This window comes from Talpa occidentalis, unplaced genomic scaffold (genome assembly GCF_014898055.3).
Source record: "Talpa occidentalis isolate TD23 unplaced genomic scaffold, MPIMG_talOcc4v2.1 talOcc4.9, whole genome shotgun sequence".
Taxonomy (NCBI): Eukaryota; Metazoa; Chordata; class Mammalia; order Eulipotyphla; family Talpidae; genus Talpa; species Talpa occidentalis.
In genome coordinates this window covers 96132283-96151534 of record NW_023605305.1, presented here as the reverse complement: position 1 = coordinate 96151534, position 19252 = coordinate 96132283, and the positions used below count along the sequence as shown (strand labels likewise).

Genomic DNA, 19252 nt, shown 5'->3' with positions numbered 1-19252 from the left:
AGAAGCTAAAGTCAGGGAAGGAAGCTGTGGCAGGGGACTTATGGTGGATAATGCTGGATATCTTAATTTTAAAGTTCTAGGATTGAAGGGCAGTTGCATCCCTGAACTACACAATTTTTGCAAAACAATTATTGTTTTCAAAAAGGTCAAGGTACTGGAAAAAAATAATAGCCTTTTAAGTGAAAGATGAGGCATAAAAGTAGAAGAATTAAATGAAGCCATAAAACAGAAGACAATGTAAAAAAGAACATCTGCCCAACTGCGCTGTGACAAGTTGGGACCTCAATGTTTGCCAGAGTTGGCTTGCAAGGAGATAGCCTATTCTAACCCATGGCTTCAAAGTTAGTATTCAACTGACAATGGAGGGACCTATTAATTTTAATAAATGTTATCTATAGGTGTCATTTTAAACTTTAATTCTATCTATTAATTCAGATCTTAAATACTATGCCAATCCTAAATGAATCATTTTAGGTATAAAGGAACATTAAACAAAGAGTTTATTTTTTCCTTTATGTTCCTGGCTTAATTTTTCTCTAAAATAAGAACCAAGTTTACCTGTCTCACTTTAGCAAAGCTCTGGCAAACTTTGAGAATGACAGTCCCAAAATATCTTCATACAAAGGATGATACCCTATTCCCACTATTAATGGCTTTGTGGAATATATCAGAAATTAAAAGATCTACATTGATTTAGGGTATAAACTTTCATATATGTATGAACTTTCATATATTCACATGAAGTATTTTCATTTCTCTACTTCAAAAATCTATTTATTTCCCCACTCCACCTCCAATCTTCTGTAATTTCGATGGGACTTTATTTCAGTTTTGTGAAATGGAGGTAAACTTGGATTTTTATGACCCTCAAACATGGCTTATAAAATGATTCTGTAGCATGGGTAGACCAGGACCTAAATGGCTGCCCATGTTAGACCCGTGCCTCTTAGTAAGTCTCAGCAATCTAGCCAATGTCTCACATTCATTTCATGCTCAGCCACCCCCTGCAAACAATCAGATGAACATTAAAGCTGTTAACTGATGGGTCAGGGATAGTAGGATTATATAATACACTAACCTTTCGGGAGGAAGGGGAGCGTTTATAAGGATTTTTCAAAGTCATGTTGGTTATGGAAGGAGGAAATGACTATGCCTGAAAAATCATGGGAAACCTTCACAAAGAAGGTAATGGGCATTAAACTATTTTTCAAATCATACTTAGCGCTGCTGGGGGTAGGGACGGGTTGTCACAGACATGAGTGTTGGGCCTGGCTATCAAACAGCTAGGAATCTTCTAAGCAAATGAAACTGAAAGGAAGGTTGAAGTTAGATTGTGATTTACCCTACAAGAAAAAAAGAATCCCAAATGTTTTTACTATGGTTTTAGAAAGCTAGCCAGAAAATAAGAATTAAACAGGTTAATTTAGAGATGGTGTCAGTGTGATCTCATTTTTATGAAAATACATGCTCTCACACAAGAAGAACACACCAAAATAAGGACAGAAGTTCTGAGTGGAAGGGTAACAGACACCAAAAAAAAATTTCCATCTGTATTTCCAATTTTAATTCAAGGAATACATTTCTGTCTAGTTAGAAAAAACAAACAAATATTATTTTTTAGAGTTTCTTAAGGGCGAAATCAACATGCTGCTAAACTGAAGGGAAGGAGAGCAATTCAATGTGATGAACAATGTGCATTCTTTTGGAAATTACAGTGCTTTTGTAACTTATCCTTTTCATGCTAGTGAAATTATAAAGCTTATTTTTAAAATTTGAACAATGGGTAACATTATGTTTTAAGAAGATATATTTTGCAGGAAAGATTAAAAAGAGGAGATTACTTAAACTGAGACTAACTGAAGGAAACGATAATAGCCAAGTTAAGAATATGTAGAAGGAAAAATCATCAGAACCCAGTAACGAAAGGATGAGGCCTGGGGAGGAGAAACAATCAAAGGTGACGATAGTTAAGAGTTATATAAAAGGAGATCACTTGGGGATTAGAGATGGAGATACATCATTATTTTAATAATCATTTAAGATACTAACAAATAATGACAAAGATAATTCAACAAAAGGGCAAAAGAAAGGGACAATAAAACTTAATTCCTACAACCAGCTCACTTTATGAAAATGCCAGAATTCCAGTATCATTTTGGATATCTTAACCAATTTAATCAAACATGGAAAAGCAACTCTCAAACACATACCATATCAGTGTGACTTACTAACATCTCAATGTAATAGGAAGATTTGTCTTTCAAAATTTAACCTATTTTTACTAATAATATTTAACCTATCAGGGTAGCTGAAGTACTCTGCTGTTTAACATAAAATACAATGAAATAATCTTTTGTAAACAAGAGAAAACTATTTAAAAACTGGCACTGAACAAGGATACTTGAATGACAGGAAATGATTTAAAGAAAAAAATTTAGAAGCCTTCCTTACCTATGTAGAGAACATTTAACCTGCTATAGCAAGAGCTTTATAATTTTATTATTCCAATCTCATGAATCATTGAAAGCTGAACACTTAACATTATTAATTTCATCAGACTTACCTCTTTACAAAATGTTCTAGGAACCATGATTTTCAGAATCCGTGAAAGTCTTGAAAGAAACACCTTGTCCACCATAGCTCGCTCTTTTTTCCCCTCTTTCTACATTAAAAAAAAAAAAAAGTTTTTAAGATGGCTATAATAAACGTACAACAAGACTGAAGAGCAAAGTGTACAGGGGGCCTTATGGACTGTAGTAGAAAACTGTGGGAGTCCTGGTGCTGAGTGAGGTGTGGTAACATATATCTGAAGAGGTGTTGTAAATCAATGTTACTGCAATAAAAAAAATAATATAATTTAAAATAGAGAGAAAGTAGTTTTGATGCCTTATGAGTATCTGGAAGAATACTGCAAATAACAGAAACAGCAAGTGCAAAATACCAAGGTAAGAGCCTCTTGAACATGCTGAGGAACAATAAAAAAGCCACTGGCTGGAGCAGTGAGCAAGGGATAGTAGCACATGTGGCCCAAGACAGGTAAAAGAGAGTCAAAGTAACAAAAAAATCACTTAAAAATATCAGCAGCTAACTTGTATGTAATTCTCCCTCTTTCATTTTCTCTATTTGTATTATCACTGCTCCTATTTTTTAAGCTGTCTGAAAGGTGACTTGACTTCACTACATTTCAATCTATAAAGGGACCTATATTCTTGCCACAATTAGTGTTTTCTGCAAAGAAAGCTGGGCTGGCCAGAAAGGCTGAGGAAATAACAGGGTGCTCTACCTTTCTTAAAATACAATAAAATCCATACCTGAAACCAATCTAAGTGAGAATGCTTGCAGAGACAGTGTATTTTACAAACACTAGTCTCTCCAAAAAAAAGTGTTTTAAATTCACAATTGACCTTCTCCACCTCTACCTTTCCCAGTCATTTTTTAATTAAAAAAAAAAACACTTGGTTGATAAAAATTTAACATGTTAATTACAGAAAAAGCAAATAAACCATTAGATAATGCAACCAGAAAAAAAATATCTACCTAACATTCAAGAGGTAATAAGGCTAAAGGGCAATGAGCAGTTCTTACTGATATGTCAATCAACTTAAAAAGGAAAGATGAACAAGAATTGACTGAAAAAGACAGATGTTTGAAACAGCACAGAAAATAAAAGGCCATATGGTTCTGACAAGAGTGTAAGTACTCCTGCATATTGTTGGGGAAAGTGTAAATTGGTATAAGTCATATGTAGCAAGTGTCAAAATGTAAAATGTACACTGACTGTAAAATGTAAAATAACCCAGAAAATTTACTTTTAGGAACTTATCCTATAGGTAATCCTGCAGATATGCTAGAATACATAAATGAAAAAAAAAAATTTACACATTGTTTATAATACCCTAAAATTAAAAACCTAAATTATATCAATAATAAGATATGCAATTTGAAAAAGGGAAGCTCATATTTATACAACAGATTTGAACAGTTAAATTAACAAGAGCTACCCCTACCCACCACAGATGGATCTTTAAAATATGCCTAAGAAAAAGAAAAATAATGCATAGAATGATTCAGTTTATTAAAATTTTCAACATATAAAATAATCCCACCTATATTGTTCATGGAGACATACAAACACATACCCCATATGTATAAAAACATGCCTGGGGATGGTGTAAATACCAAACCCAACAGTGTTTGCTGTCATACATTTTGAATTTTATACCATGTGTATTACAAGGAAATTAAGTATTTTAAAATCAAGTCAACTATTTTCTAGCTCTATGAAATCTTTTTCTACTTAAATCTCATTTTTATGAAAATTCTCACCCCACCAAATCCCACCAAAGATTAGAAAAAATTTCAGTGAAAAAAATTTCCCCCTTTAATTGCTTTCCTTCATAAATAACACATTCACTGTAGAAAAGTTAGAAAAGTCTAATGAGCAAAAACAGAGAACACGGCCTTCCATTTAGAGACACTAACTGCTAATTCAGCACACATGTACCGGATCTCATTTTAGCATATATGTGCCCATGTACAGCTGTACACAGCCTAAAAACTACACAAAGTGGTTATCAGTGTGCATACTGTCTTATATCCTTTACCGCAACTATTTAATCTAACTTAAACTTACTTTGTTTATACTATATAACTAGAAAATAAGAATATGCTAAAAAAAAAAAAAAAAAGAGGGGACCTCCCCGATGGCACAGCAGTTGAGCGCTGGGCTGCAAAGCTGCCCACAGCCTCTCCAGCACCAGTTCGATCCCCGGCCACAAGCAAGGGCCCCACATGGCACGCAGACCTCTCCTGCCGCACCCGCGGCTCCCCCCAACAGTGTACTTTGTCAGTCTGCCTGTTCTGCTCCCTGCTCTGGCTCTGGTGAATTCTCTCACCCTCCCACGCTTCTGACTGTACCCAGTGCTTGTATAAATAAATAAATAAATCTTTTTTAAAAAAGGGGGAGCAAAAAATAGAAAAACTTCAAAAAAAGTACATTAATTTAGCTGTACTGGTTAGTTTCAATGATGTCCTAAAACTTGTAGATATGATATAATGCAGAGTGGATATCACTAAGATAACTAAGATCTGATTACTAAAATATAATTTAGATGTGAGACATTCTAAACTTGTGGGTATGCCAGAAGACTAGAGATAAGTCTATCTTGTCTATTTTTCAAAGACTGGGGAAGAGCAATTATAGAAATTAAAGAATAGTGATTTTAATGTCAACCTGGAATATTCAGAGACTAGACAATATGGAGGATTTGGGAAACCTTAAGAATCACTAATCACTAGAAATCTGCATGGCTTTACTAGGAGTAAGTCATGTCCTAACTTTCTTCTTTGTTATCATACTGATATATTAGCTGACAAGTGAAAAGTATGCTACATGAGGGTAGGGACTGTTTTAGGATTGCTGTACACCCAGTGCCAAAAACAATGCCAGGCATTTTTGAGTGGGTTCACTTAATATTTACTGAAAGATGGACTTAAGTTAATCAAGAAATTTGATGCTTTGAATAAATTTATTATGGCCTTAATCGAGAGATAAGGAACAGATTTTGCTACAGTTGGATATCACAGTGAATAAACCATAGTCAACAAAAACAACCCACAAATTAAAAGATGCCACAGAATAATTTCCTTGACCCTTACCTAGTCAATGCCATCAGCAATTCTGAGGGGGGAAAGGCAGCAAATTGAATTTGTAGATAATACCTTCTTCCTAAATACTAGATGTTAGAATTGTATTTAAAATCACACTAATAGTAAAGACACTGGAATAAATCTAGTAAGTTGACATTTACAGGAATAAATTAATGTTTACTTAAAAGAAAACAATGGTGTTATCCTACGTCCCAGCAAACTTACTCCTAGGGACCATAAGAAATGAAAACTTAAGTCCACACAGTATTCATGGCAGCAATATTCAGCACAGCCAAAAAATGAAGTGACCTAAATATCCCTCCACTGATGAATGGATAAACAAAATGTGGTATATCTATACAACAGAATATTATTTGGAAATTAAAAAAAAAAAGACTAAATTCTGATATGTGCAACAACGTGAATGAACTTTGAAAAAATCATGCTACATGAAAGATATCAAACATAGACAGTCACCATATATTGAGAAATTCTATTTATATGAAATGTCCAAAACAGACAATTCTATAGACATAGAAAGCCAACTTAGTTGCCAGGGGTTAGGAGAAGAGGGCAGTGAAATGAAAGTTAATGGGTATGGGAGACAAAAAATTTCTAAAATTAGACAGTGGTGACAGTCACACAACTCTGCAAATAAGCTAAGAACCATTGAATTGTACACTTAAATGGATGGATTTTATGGCATATGAATTATATCTCAACAAAGTTAGTTTTAACTGATGAATACAGACTTGTCAATGGAGCTGTTTATCAGAAAGATATCTATCTGAAGGTTATAACTTACAATAAATTCCACTCAATGGAAACAACAGTTATGGCTTAAAAAAAAAAAAAGCAAAAGCAAATTTTAGGCTAAGTTTTAGCAAGATGATGTTTGTAGCAAGAGATGCAATAGTGCTGAGATTGTCCACGCTAGTCAGACCACATGTGGACGACTTATTCTAATCATAGCTCAAAAAACTAATGGCTGTGAGTCCAGAGGAATAGATACAGAATTGAAAAAAGATCAAAACATGTAAGAAACACTTAAAGAAATGAGAGTTACTTAACATGGGAGGGGAAAAAAACCTCAGAAGATACCTCTTCAAGCATTTGATAGTCTGCTAGAGAAAACAGAGTAGACTTGTCTATAATAGAATCATTCACCACAAAGCTAGAGGGTGGAAGCCTGAGCTCACAAGCTAGAACTAATACAGTTAACAGCTGCCGCCTAGAGTAAATAAATCTCCATCAAATGAACAGATTCAAGTAAATAACTAAAAGTCACCTAGTAAGGATTTCCATTTCAGAAAAAAAGGACTATAGTATGTATAAATTGGAGATCTTTAGGTTTCCTTTTAATTCTAAAATTCTATGATTCTATTCTAATTCAAAATCATAAAATAAAAGAAGTGCAAGTAATCCCAGAATAGATGATTTAAAATTTTACCTCACTCTGTAATGGCTGTTTTCCATTTTTCTTACTGTAGAGAAAAAGAAAAAGGAGAGAGATTTATTTGCAAACTATTTCATCATAAAAATTACTTTACGATAGCAATAGAACACACTAAATTCTCCAAGTGAGTTTCCACTTTCTTCATGGACAAAATATATTACATGAATAGTCTAGCTGTCTCTTACTATTATTTACACAGAATGTTCAATAAATGTTACCTACTACTATCAAACATCAGGCACTATGTTGGTAATTTTTACAGAGACTTATTTTACAAATTCCCTGGGAGAGATGGAATCTATTTTTCCATCCTTGAAATAAGGCCACTGGGATGTTAACAAATAAACATGAGCAAAGGCAAGAAAAATATTTGTACACTGGGCCATTTCCCTTACTGCTGAACCACGAGAGCAAGCCCAGGTTATTTGCCTAAAGGGTAAGACACGGTGTGCTCTTCCCATGTTACAACTGAAGAAACTAGCTTGGGAAAAAAGTAGCATGCCCAAGGTCCATGCTACTCACAATAGTTAATCTGGCATTTGAACCCACGTCTGACTACCAACTCAGGTTGCCTCCTTTAACAATACAATAACAAAGCATAAATACTTTTCATAACATACACTATCATGCCATACTGTGCTTCTATATGATAATTATCACATTTTTAATTGCTTGTTTGATGGATATTTCCTCCCAGTAAATTAATTCCATGAGATGAGGAGCTACTGCAAGTTGGCTTCTCCAAAGCAGATGGAAATTGGGGTATAAAATGTTTACTAGGGATCAACACCAATGAAAGGAAGGTTAAGACAAGTTTGGGCAGAATTTAAACTGTAATGCAGGCCCAACAAAATTTCAACCAGTCAGGTGGGAAGACCTGAAGCAAGTACTGTCTATCAAAATGCTTTGTGAGTGGCTGAAATGGCCGGGTCTTTACACCTCATCCTATTGCAGGCTGCAAATGCTGCCTCAGGGAGGTTATGCCCTTGAAGGAGGGGGCTCAGCAGATAAGGCAGCTCCTAAGGTGTGAGTAGAATGAGTTACTGCATTTGGCCCTCTTTGAAGGGGCATCTGGGTAGCAAGACTCCATGTCCCCTACGTGAGTCACATATTACTCAACCCTCTTTGGGCAACACCTAGTTGAGGTCCTGTTGGAGACCCCTAAGGCATGTAGCACTGAGACAAGACATCAAGGTCATGGCTATACAGATTGGGGTGTTCTTTCTTGTGTCTGCGAAACTAGAAATTAGTCTGGGGGACAAACTAGATTAGAAAAAGAAACAGAATAACCTGATTTCGCAGAACCTTGGCCGTGAATGTGTGCCCAGACAAGGCCAAATGCTAAGAGAATACTTTCATTGCCTTTTAATTAACCTGAGGGAGGGGGCTGCTTTTATCAATAAAAATGAGTTGCACCAGGCACTCAGGACACCTGAGCACCAATGAGAGGCCTTGCATACCCTGGCTCCCTCTTCTCTTAAACTCTATTTTGTGTCTGTCATTTCTTGATAATTTCCTCAGTTCAATCAGATTCTTCTCTCAACCTTGTTCACCGGAGCTGGACTCCGGCAAGGTCCAACATTCTGTAGAGTGCTATTAGTCTAAAAAGAGAAAAGCCATATGATCTTACCAATAGATAAAGAAAAAAAACCTTTAACAAAACCCAAACTTTGATCAAGCGAGGAATACAAAGGATCTTCTTCATTCTGACAAAGTATATCAATTAAAAACCTACAGCTATTCTGTCTGGAAGTTCCTCAGTCTACTAAAAATGGAGCTACCATATGACCTGGCAATTTCATTACTAGGGATCTACCCAAAGGACACAAAAACATTGATTCAAAAGAACATCTATACATCTATATTTATTGCAGCACGATTTACAATAGGTAAAACCTGGAAACAACCCAAATGCCCAAAAACAGATGACTGGATCAAGAAGATGTGACATATATACACAATAGAATATTATTCAGCAATCAAAAAGATAAACTCATGCCATTCACAGCAACTTTGGATGGAACGAGAAGGAATTATGCTCAGTGAAATAAGCCAGAAGGAAAAAGAAAAATATCGGATGGTTTCACTTATAGCAGAAATATAGGGGAACCAAACAAGACATCAGTGTAAAAAAATAGTAACAGTACAAAACACAGCAAAGCAAACACAGACAATTATAAATCAGAGACACACTGCAGGGGAGGAGGAGGGAGAGGGATCAGAGGGAGGGAGAGAGGAGCACAGGGGACTGAAGTGATGGTGCACAGGTGCACTGGTAAAGGAAACTCTATGGGGACTATACCTGAGGGGGTGGGGGGAGGCAAATATTGTTTAAAAATGAACAATGATGTAAAAAATAAAAAAAAAAAGAATCAAAAAAGAATCAATACTTAACAAAAATATCTTGGTTATTTATCAAGTTATTTATAAATTGACATATAATAAAATGTTTAAGGCATAAAAAAAAACCTACAGCTATTATTACAACTTATTATTGATGAAAGACTGAGTCTCTGTAAGATCTGAGTCTCTCTAACATGGCAGAGATGCCAACTCTTACCACCACTATTTAATATTCTTCCGAGAGGATACAAGTCAGAAAATAATGCAATAATCAGAAAAAAAGTGGCACACAGAATGGAAAGGAAGAAGTAAAATTCTTTATTCCAAACTTTATAAGCATCTAAGTAGACAATCCAAAGGAATCTACAAAAAAGCTAAGTGAGTTCAGCCAGGTTCCAGAATAAAATATCTATATAAACATCAGTTCTATTTCTATATACAAGCAAACTGCAATTGGAAATGGAAAATTTAAACATACCATTTACAAAAGCATCAGAGGTAAAAGATGTGCAAGACTTGTATGATTAAAAACTACAATGGACTGTAGAAAAATTTAAAGAGTAGGGAGATATAGCATGCTCATGGATCAGAAGACTCATTATTACTAAGATGTCAATTCTCACCAAATTGAATTAAAAATTCAATACAATCCCAGTCAAAATCCCATCAGGCTTTTTTTGTAGAGTAATGAGGAGCTGATTCTAAAATTGAAATGGAAATACAAAGGGCCTAGAAAAACCAAGAAATTTTGAAAAAGAACAAAGCTAAAGAAACTGTAACTGATTTCAAGGCTTATTATAAAACTAAGGTAATCAAGAGGATACACACACACACACACACACACACATCACTCCAACTGATTTAAGGCACTCTTCAGTGGGGAAGGATATTATTTTAATAAATGTTTTTTAATAAAAATTATTTTATTTTAATAAATGATAACCCCCCCAAAGTAACCTCAACCCTTACTACACATCATAGATTTTTAAAAAATTAACTTGAAATGGATCACAGACCTACATGTGAGAGCTAAAACTATGAAACTTGTAGAATAAAACATAAGGTCTTAGTAACCTTGAGTTAAACACCTATTTGTTAAACAGGGCACACAAAGCACAAACAATCCAAGAAAAAATTGTAAGTCAGACTTCACCAAAATTAAAAATGTTCAAAAGTACCATTAAGAATATTAAAAGAGAAGCCACCAACTAGAAAACATTTGCAAAACACATATTCCAAAAAAAAAAAAGTTGTAATCACAATATATAACAAACAGAGTTGAATAAGAAAATTAATTTAAAGATTTAAACACTTTGCCCCAAAAAAATGTACAGATGGAAAATGAACACAGGGTAAATGCTCAAAATCACTAGTTCTTAAGTAAACAAATTAAAATCAAAATGAGAAACCACTACACACATCCGCTAGAATATCTAAGAGTAAAAAGACTGATCATACGAAGTGTTACCAAGGATGTGGAACAACTAAAGTTTTCTTACACTGCTAATGGGAATATAAATAGTAAAATAATAAAATCACTTTAAAAAAGTTTAACAATTTCTTAAAAAGCTAACCACATATATACCTGCCATACAACTCATTCCTCCTACTACTATTTGCTCCAGAGCAATGATAGCATAAGTCCACACACAGACCTGCACACAAATGTTCAGAGCAGCTTCATGTTTTAGTAACCCAAACCTGGAAATAATCAAAATACCATCAGCATGTGGCTAGATTAAAACACTGTGGTATATTCATAAAATATACTTGATATTTTTTAAAATGCAAACTATTGATACATGCCACATGGATGAATTTCAAAATTATTCCTATTCAAAATAACTAAACGAAAATGTATGTAGTATATGATTTTGTTTGTGTGAAATTTTACAGCAGTCAAAACTAATCTGTAGTTACAGAAAGTAGTTGAAGGTAGAAAGCAGATCAGTTGTTTCAGGCTGGTGGCAGACAAAAGTGCATAAGGAACACTGGGGTGATGGAAATGTTCATTATCAGTATTGTGATGATTTCACAGGTGTTTTCATATAAAAACTCAGCAAGTTGTATACTTCAAATAGAAGCAATTTATTGTATATCAATAATGCTTCAGTGAAGCTGTAAAAAAAGATTTGACCAAAACCTAGGAGAGACTTCTTCCTAAGAACCTAACAGAATAGTACATTTCATCTGCTCTTTATTGTTGGAGGGGTGCAGGAGGGGGAGATGAGGTTAACTGTTCCTTAATACTGCCACCAAAACACATAAAATTAATAAACAGTAACTCCCTCTAAAGAAGGGAGGAAACAAAATAAAAGACTAGGGAAAAGAAATTAGGACAATATAACCAATATTAGAAATTAATCTGTAGATCAGAAGCAACCCTCATCAAAATCTCAACATCCAAATCCTAAAATTTCTATATAATTCCAATGCCAAGAGTTGATAACTGAGGTACATTTCGTTTTGTCTATACGATTCACTGTATTCATAAAATATATGATGCCCATAAGCATCTGTGAAAAAGTGAGCATTATTTACTTACAGTAAGTTAATAGGTTCATAATGACACTTAAGAAGAGGGTCACCTTGGGAGAACAATAGGGAATTAATGTATTGTTATAAAAACTGGTTAAGTTTTTTGCTTTCCTAACTGAATTGCACCATCAATGACCAAATAAAGAAGTTTCTCTTTATAAAATCACAGAAAGAAAAACAATCAGCACTATGAACTTAAAGAACAGGCCTCCTAAATGCTCAGAATAAGCCCTTCCCAAAATGCCTCACTTTGACATGTGGATTATTCTAAGCTGAGGTCAATCGAGGCCCTGCAAGCTCACAAGACAATTTTACCACTCCCTTAATGACCTAGAAGAATGAAAATTGGAGGGTCAAACCCAAAATTTAGTGTTATTACCACAACCAACCTTTCAGTTGGAGAAACCTATCTGCATGGCAGGGCAAAATTTTAATTACTGGGCATCTGACTGTTGTCATGTGAGTAACCCTCTCCTCTATCATGTCAGCCCCCATCCCCTCCTCTCTACTTCAAGTCTCAGGAGCCGGTTCCAATCCTTAGCCCAGAACATACAATCTCCTTTTTCCTCACTGATGCTGAAGTCCAAGTCTAAGTGGATTCCATGGACATAATTAAATTTGATTTTTTTCTCTGACTAATCTGTCTGATGTTAATTTGATTACTGGACAAAGCCAAGAAGATGCCAGAAGGGCAGAGAAATTTCCTCTCCTCCCCCACACCTCTTGATGGAGAGTATACCACATGAATACGTAATACAGTTCTAGCTTTTAGATCTAACTACCAATTTATGGGAGACACAGAGAAGAGAAATTATGCAATTGACACAATCCAGACTACAAAATCTGTGTAGGTCAAAATAACTGTCTGCTTCAACAAATGTACTATAAGAAAATAGAAAGATGGAAGGAGGACACATAGATTAAGAGCCTTAAACAAAAAACAAACACTAAACGTGCTTAGGAATGCACATTTGGGTGATAAAATTACAAAGAAATGCGAAGATACAATTCCTATAGAAGTCAAGACAGCTAGGAGGGAAGAGGCTGTGATTGGAAGGGTCATGTGGAAGATTCGTGGGGTGGTTTGCAAGAATGTATTTCCTCCTTGGAAAGGGTAGTTAAAAAAAAAATCATTTAGTTTTATGCACTTTTCTGTGTTTGGTATAATATACAATAAAAAGGTTTTTAAAATCTTAGCATATTTCACCATGACCGTACTTTAATATTAATATACTACTGTCAACCTGAAAATTCAGGAAATAACTTATATGGGAACATGCATATATTTGGGATCAAACGATTGCAATCTGGAATACAGAGATTCATAGAGGAAGGATAAAAATTGAGGGTTTATAGGAGAAAAAGGAGAAAGATGAGCTAAGTGGTTAAAGAAAAAAGCTGATTGGGCCTCCCGGGTGGCACAGCGCTGGGTAAGCTGCCCACAGCCTCTGCAGAGCTGGTTCGATCCCTGGCTGCTCACCGGCCACCGGTGGAGGGTCCTGCATAGCGCACAGACCTCTCCAGCGGCCCGCTGCTCCCCTCAGCAGTGTACTTCGGTCCTTCTGCCTGCTCTGCTCCCCGCTCTGGCTCTGGTGAATTCTCTCACCCTCCCATGCTTCTTACTGTACCCAGTGCTTGTAAAAAAAAAAAAAGAAAGAAAGAAAAGAAAAGCCAAAAAAAAAAAAGAAAAGAAAAAAGCTGACTAACAAGTCCCAACTACTGATATTTTTGGTATAGACAGTTGGTTACTGATTTCATCCTCTGGTAAAAGTCCGTACTCATCAGTTCCAGTGATCAAGAAGTCCCTTTTGCTCATTGCTCAAACAAGGGTTCACAAAAAAACTGCTATTTGCTCTGGTCCAAAGGTCCTTGTCCCAGTTCAAACAAGACAGATAATGCAATTTTTCTTAAATGGCTGCCTGGCTCCACTTTAAAAATGGCTTCACAAACACCAGATTTTCACTCCGCAATAAAATTTCAACAATTCACTTTGAATTTAACATAAGACTCCTTTTTAAACCACTGAATGATAGTGCTATTCCTTTGAATCTAAGTCCATCTGAAGGGTGGATAAGAATGCTTTATTCTGTCTTTTACCTTCCCATATGATCAATTTAAACAAGAACTCTTATAACCAGATACCATTTTTACTTTTCTGATTCCTCACTGGTAAAAAGAAGACAATAAAACAACAACCTCAAAAGATTGTTGTGAGGAGTAAATGTAAACTATTTAGAACAATGCCTAAAATATGGTAAGTACTCAATAATAGCTAACAGTAATCTCTAGTTTTCTGTTCTTACAGTCCTTTTTTCTCAGTTCATGACCCTAATAACTCCATGCCTTTGCTCAGGCTGCTTTTCCTACCTAGAATGCCTTTTATTCTTTAGTGGAAAACTACCCATTTCTTAAGGTCAGGCTCAAGTGTGAAAATTTCCCACATAAACAGAAGAAAGAAACATTTCCCACTCAGTGCTCCCTCCCACAGAATGGTGTTCCGACCACAGGTCTAGGCATACTGAGTTGTAAACATTTTCTATGTATTTGGATTTCCACAAGACCAAAGTCAGAAATAATGTTGACTCAATTTGCTACCTCAATGCTTAGCATACCTACAGACAACAAACATAAAATAGAATATAGTAGAGAAATGTTGTAGTTCCTCTCACCTTGATATTTTCTCCAATGATATTTTCTCCAACGAAGGGAGAGGAAGCTATTTTGTTAAGTCAGTGATAAAATACATAACGAAATGTTATCACTCATCAACAGTTAATTTGAAAACTAACACAAAAAAATGGTAACAAACTACTTATTCTCTCCCCCTCTTCTTCCCCGCCTACCCCTTTACTAAACAACACATCTTGGCATTACTTCCAGAAAAAAGCAAATGAATGTGTAGCTGAAAATACCTTAAATCCAATTTCCTGATGCAACAAAACTGTATTAATAGTTAAATGGAGAACAATATTTTAAATAGAATGCCACTATTAATAGATGTTTATTTTATAACTAGAAATTTGGTGCTAATTATTAAGGTAAAGGATTCTCTCAATAGTCTGAAATTCTTCTAACTTAATTTTGTAATCTACCCAGGTGACCAAAACTAACATGAGGCAGGTTCTGTCTTCTTCTACTACAAGATCCATCTAGGAAAGAGATAAGTCAATCTTACTTTTGTGCCCTCAGCAACTAGGATTAAATCCTAAATTAAGGTGCAGGCTTGCATCATAATCCCCAACTCTGAAAAACAGGATCTCTTATTCATCTTTATACCAAACATCAAAAACCCAGCATCTGGGCCTCCCCGGTAGCGCAGGGGTTGAGCGCTGGGTTGCAAAGCTGCCAGCAGCCTCTGCAGCGCCGGTTGGTTCGATCCCCGGCTGCTCCCCCGCTGCACTCCGGCCACCGGAGGAGGGTCCCAAGTGGCGCGCAGACCTCTCCTGCCGCCCGCTGCTCCCCTCAGCAGTGAACTTCGGTCCTTCTGCCTGTTCTGCTCCCCGTTCTGGCTCTGGTGAATTCTCTCACCCTCCTGCACTTCTGACTGTACCCAGTGCTTGTATAAATAAATAAAAAATAAAAATTAAAAAAAGAACCCTGCTTAAATAAATAAATTAAAATTAAAATTAAAAAAAACCAGCATCTGAGTTAATACATGATCTTTAGATTCCTTTCTTTGAGTGAGTCTTTGATTTCCAGGCCAACCTACTTCCTCCAGTCCTTGCTGGAGAACGAGGAAAAGATCTGATTTACCTCAATTTCTTCTTTCCTTTAGCTTAAGTTCCCCTCCAAGATACACTAAAGACAGAACAACAATAACACTAAATTTAGAGTCAAAAGAATGAGTTTGATGAAAGTTGAATTGTGCTTTTACAAGTAATTTAAAAACAGGCATTAGACAAAGGACATGCTTAATCAAAGCTAAGATATATCACTGAAAATTGCACCCAAATTTTAGAGAAGTTAAAATGTGAAAAATATTAAAAAGTACAAATCAATGAAATACAGGCATACCTCATTCTGTTGCACTTCACTTGATTGTGCTTTGCAGATAATGCATTTTTTACAAATTAAAGGTTTATAGCAACCATGCGTCCAGCAAATCTGCACAATTTTTCCAACAGCATATGCTCACTGCTTGTCAGTCACTTTTTTAAGCATAATGCTACTGCTTACTTAAGAGACTACAATATAGTACAAACATAACTTTCACATGCACTGGGAAGCCAAAAAACTCATGCTGCTTTATTGTGGTATTTCCTTTATTGCAGTGGTCTGGAAGCAAACCCACAATACCTCTAAGGTGTGACCATAACCATGATAGATGATGACTTTAGGTAGGACTTTTTCCCTTGAGGAAACACCATGTCTTATTGCTTACTTTATAGGTCTAGGAAAGCATATAGTGTTTTAAAGGTGGCATATAGTGACATACAGATTATGAGGACTAAATAACTAAATTATTATTTACCTAGAGGAGCTGCTTCATTCCTCATAGTGCATTTATTTTAAATGCCAAGAGTTAACTTCTCAGGCAGAAAGTCATACATGAGTTAGCCCTCCATATCCTCAAATTCCATATCCACAGAATTCAACCAAATGCAGGCTGAAGATACATTTATGGAGTGATGTCTATAATGACTAAGTCTGCACTGATCATAGGCAGACTTTTCCTGTCATTATTCCCTAAACACCTAGTGTATGTACACATATTCACACATATATCTAACAACTATTCACCTAACACTTACATTATAATAGGTAACAGATAATCTAGGGATTTCAAGAATCCAGGAGGATGTGCATAAGTTACATGGAGTCAGGACACTATTTTATATGAGGAACTTGAGCACCCATGAATTTCAGCCCTCTGTGGAGGAGGGGTCTAAAGCCACTCCCCCCACCCCATACTGACCAATATAATCTACATTTAAGCGTAGGATGATGTTACCATTTACCATGACAATGGCATATGAGACTGCTATATTTATTCACAGATATCAAATTAATTATCTTTGATGAGTTTTATTTTTAATTTTATATTTAACTACATTCATTTGGGACTGCTAATCAAAAATCTTTTAGCACATTCATTAACTAATAAAGCTTCAAACCATCTTAATGCATTTAATAGTTGCCACTGAAGAATACAACTATTGGTTATCCAGAGCATTTTATCCTTATTGTTTACGGAAAGCTATATTTTGGACAGAGATGCCTAAAACAAAAAGTGATTTTCTCATAAAAATAATGTTCTAATAAAAGTCACAGTCTTAAGTGAGGGCCTGATGCCTTTTTTCTTTTTTTGTAGAAATGACTACAACTAGCATTTTTAAGCAACTCTAACATTCCACAAAAATCTTTCCAAAAGAAGTAACAATAGAGAAAAACAGTACTCATTTTGTATACAATTTTATTTGGCAAATATAAGTACAAAGAAAATTACAAAGAGCCAATTTTTCTTCTTCATAATTCCAGTTTATATTTTATTGCAACATAGTAGGATCATGGATGAGTTGGATGTTGATCCTGGGAAAAATTACAGCTTGGCATGGACCCTTAAAAGAATGTGGCAAATTCTAGGTGCAAGCAAGAATTCCCCAAAAAGTCATGTTGGACCAAACAAATTTTCTTCTCTTCTGAAGGGATCGTGAAAATTCTGTAAACTTCACTTTTTATGTTACAAAGTATTTGATGATGTACCAAATCACATATTTCCCACATTTTTTCTGCAAATGATTCTATGCCACACACTGCCCTAGGGTCTCATCTCAGCTCCCTGACTGTTACAGGGCAGCCCTGATATTGAACGATCCTTTTCCCCCTAACATGACCAGTAGTAAAACTGGCTCCAGCAGACACATCCCCCAGAAGAATTATGCCTCTGTAGGGACGAGATGCCTATCCCTGTCTCAAGAGTGCCAGGTGATTACCAGAGGGAAAGGTATAAAAAGGTGAGCCCCAATACAATACCCAATTAACAGAAATTTTAGAGTGGTGTATATCCTGTTCGTATTTAGCCCTGTCCAACAATATATTAGGAAAATAAATAGAAGTGATACTAATTAAATGTGTGTGATCCAAAAAAAAATCTGGAGGAAGCAATGCACCCAAATAAAAATCAGTACCTTCGCTGGGGTTAAAATAAAAAACCATGTTAAGGAGAGGAAAGAAAGGAAAAAAAAAAAAAACAAACTGTGTAAACTAAATATTGCGTGAAGAGTATTGACTGTCATAATAATGAACGTGAACTCAAGCTATTTTAACAAAAGCTTAGGATCTATAATGCCAGCAACAACCCATTCCATTGTGCCAGTCTAACCACACTCAGAATGAGTTCATTTCGGGAATGCATAGAGGTGGAGAAAAAGTATCATATTCAGGAAGCAGCAACTGAAAAAAGAGACTTGACATCATGTCACATAAAAGTAACTTGTATACTTTCCAACTCTGAGAGCAAAAAGGTTTTAAAGAGATTTTCAAAAACACTTATGAGAAACTTTTTAAGACTGAACACTTCTCCAATGGGATGTTTTGCATCCTTTTCCATTTCCAAGCACAGGGAGAGCCAAATCTGTCTTTTGTTGAACTTCGTCCATGTACTGTGTAGAGACATTTTCTCATTTAATGCTCACAAGCACTGAGCTAAGTAAATAACGTTAGCTCTGTTTTTACAGATGAGAAAAATGACCAAATCTAGCAAATAGGTATGGGTTCAAGTTTTTATTCAGCTAACTCCAAAGACCACATTTATACCATGCCAGACTGCTTCCATAAGACCAAGCTGCTGCACATAAAAATGTGCATTCTCACAAATTACAATAATCTTGTGACATTATTTTACACCTCTGAAGTAATCCAAAAAATATAAAATACCACTTAATGATGATTAAAGAATTAAATTAGCACTCATTCCTATTATTCTACTCTTAAAAATGATGTCTAACGTAGTATGTGTAATATGTTTAGTACCAGAAACCTCACCCCTTTTCATTCTATTGATAATCATGTTCCAAAGAAACAATTTCGCTAAATTATTTCACTGAATTGAGTGAATTATTTTGCTCACAAAAAATACAGTATTATCTATAAAAGTTACAGCAGCAATCTAGATAAATTATTTAAGGATAAATTATTCTATCATAGAAAGGTGTATTTATAAGTATAGCTATGAAATTCTTGTAGAAATATATGTTTCAAATGAAGACAGCAAAACTTGTACATTATAGCAATGTAAAAGTATATGCATATAAATGAGGAATAGAA

General features: G+C 35.3%; 1 protein-coding gene across 1 annotated transcript in view; it reads right to left on the bottom strand.

Annotated features, from left to right (window-relative positions):
• Nucleotides 1-19252, bottom strand: part of ABCD3 (ATP binding cassette subfamily D member 3) — a 65571-nt gene that overhangs the window by 39929 nt on the left and 6390 nt on the right. Inside the window, exons 2-3 of the mRNA XM_037501192.2 lie at nucleotides 7100-7133; nucleotides 2564-2662 (exon numbers count right to left, since the gene is read on the bottom strand). Of these exons, the coding sequence (XP_037357089.1) occupies nucleotides 2564-2662; nucleotides 7100-7133 (133 nt within the window). The remainder of the gene's footprint in view (nucleotides 1-2563; nucleotides 2663-7099; nucleotides 7134-19252) is intronic.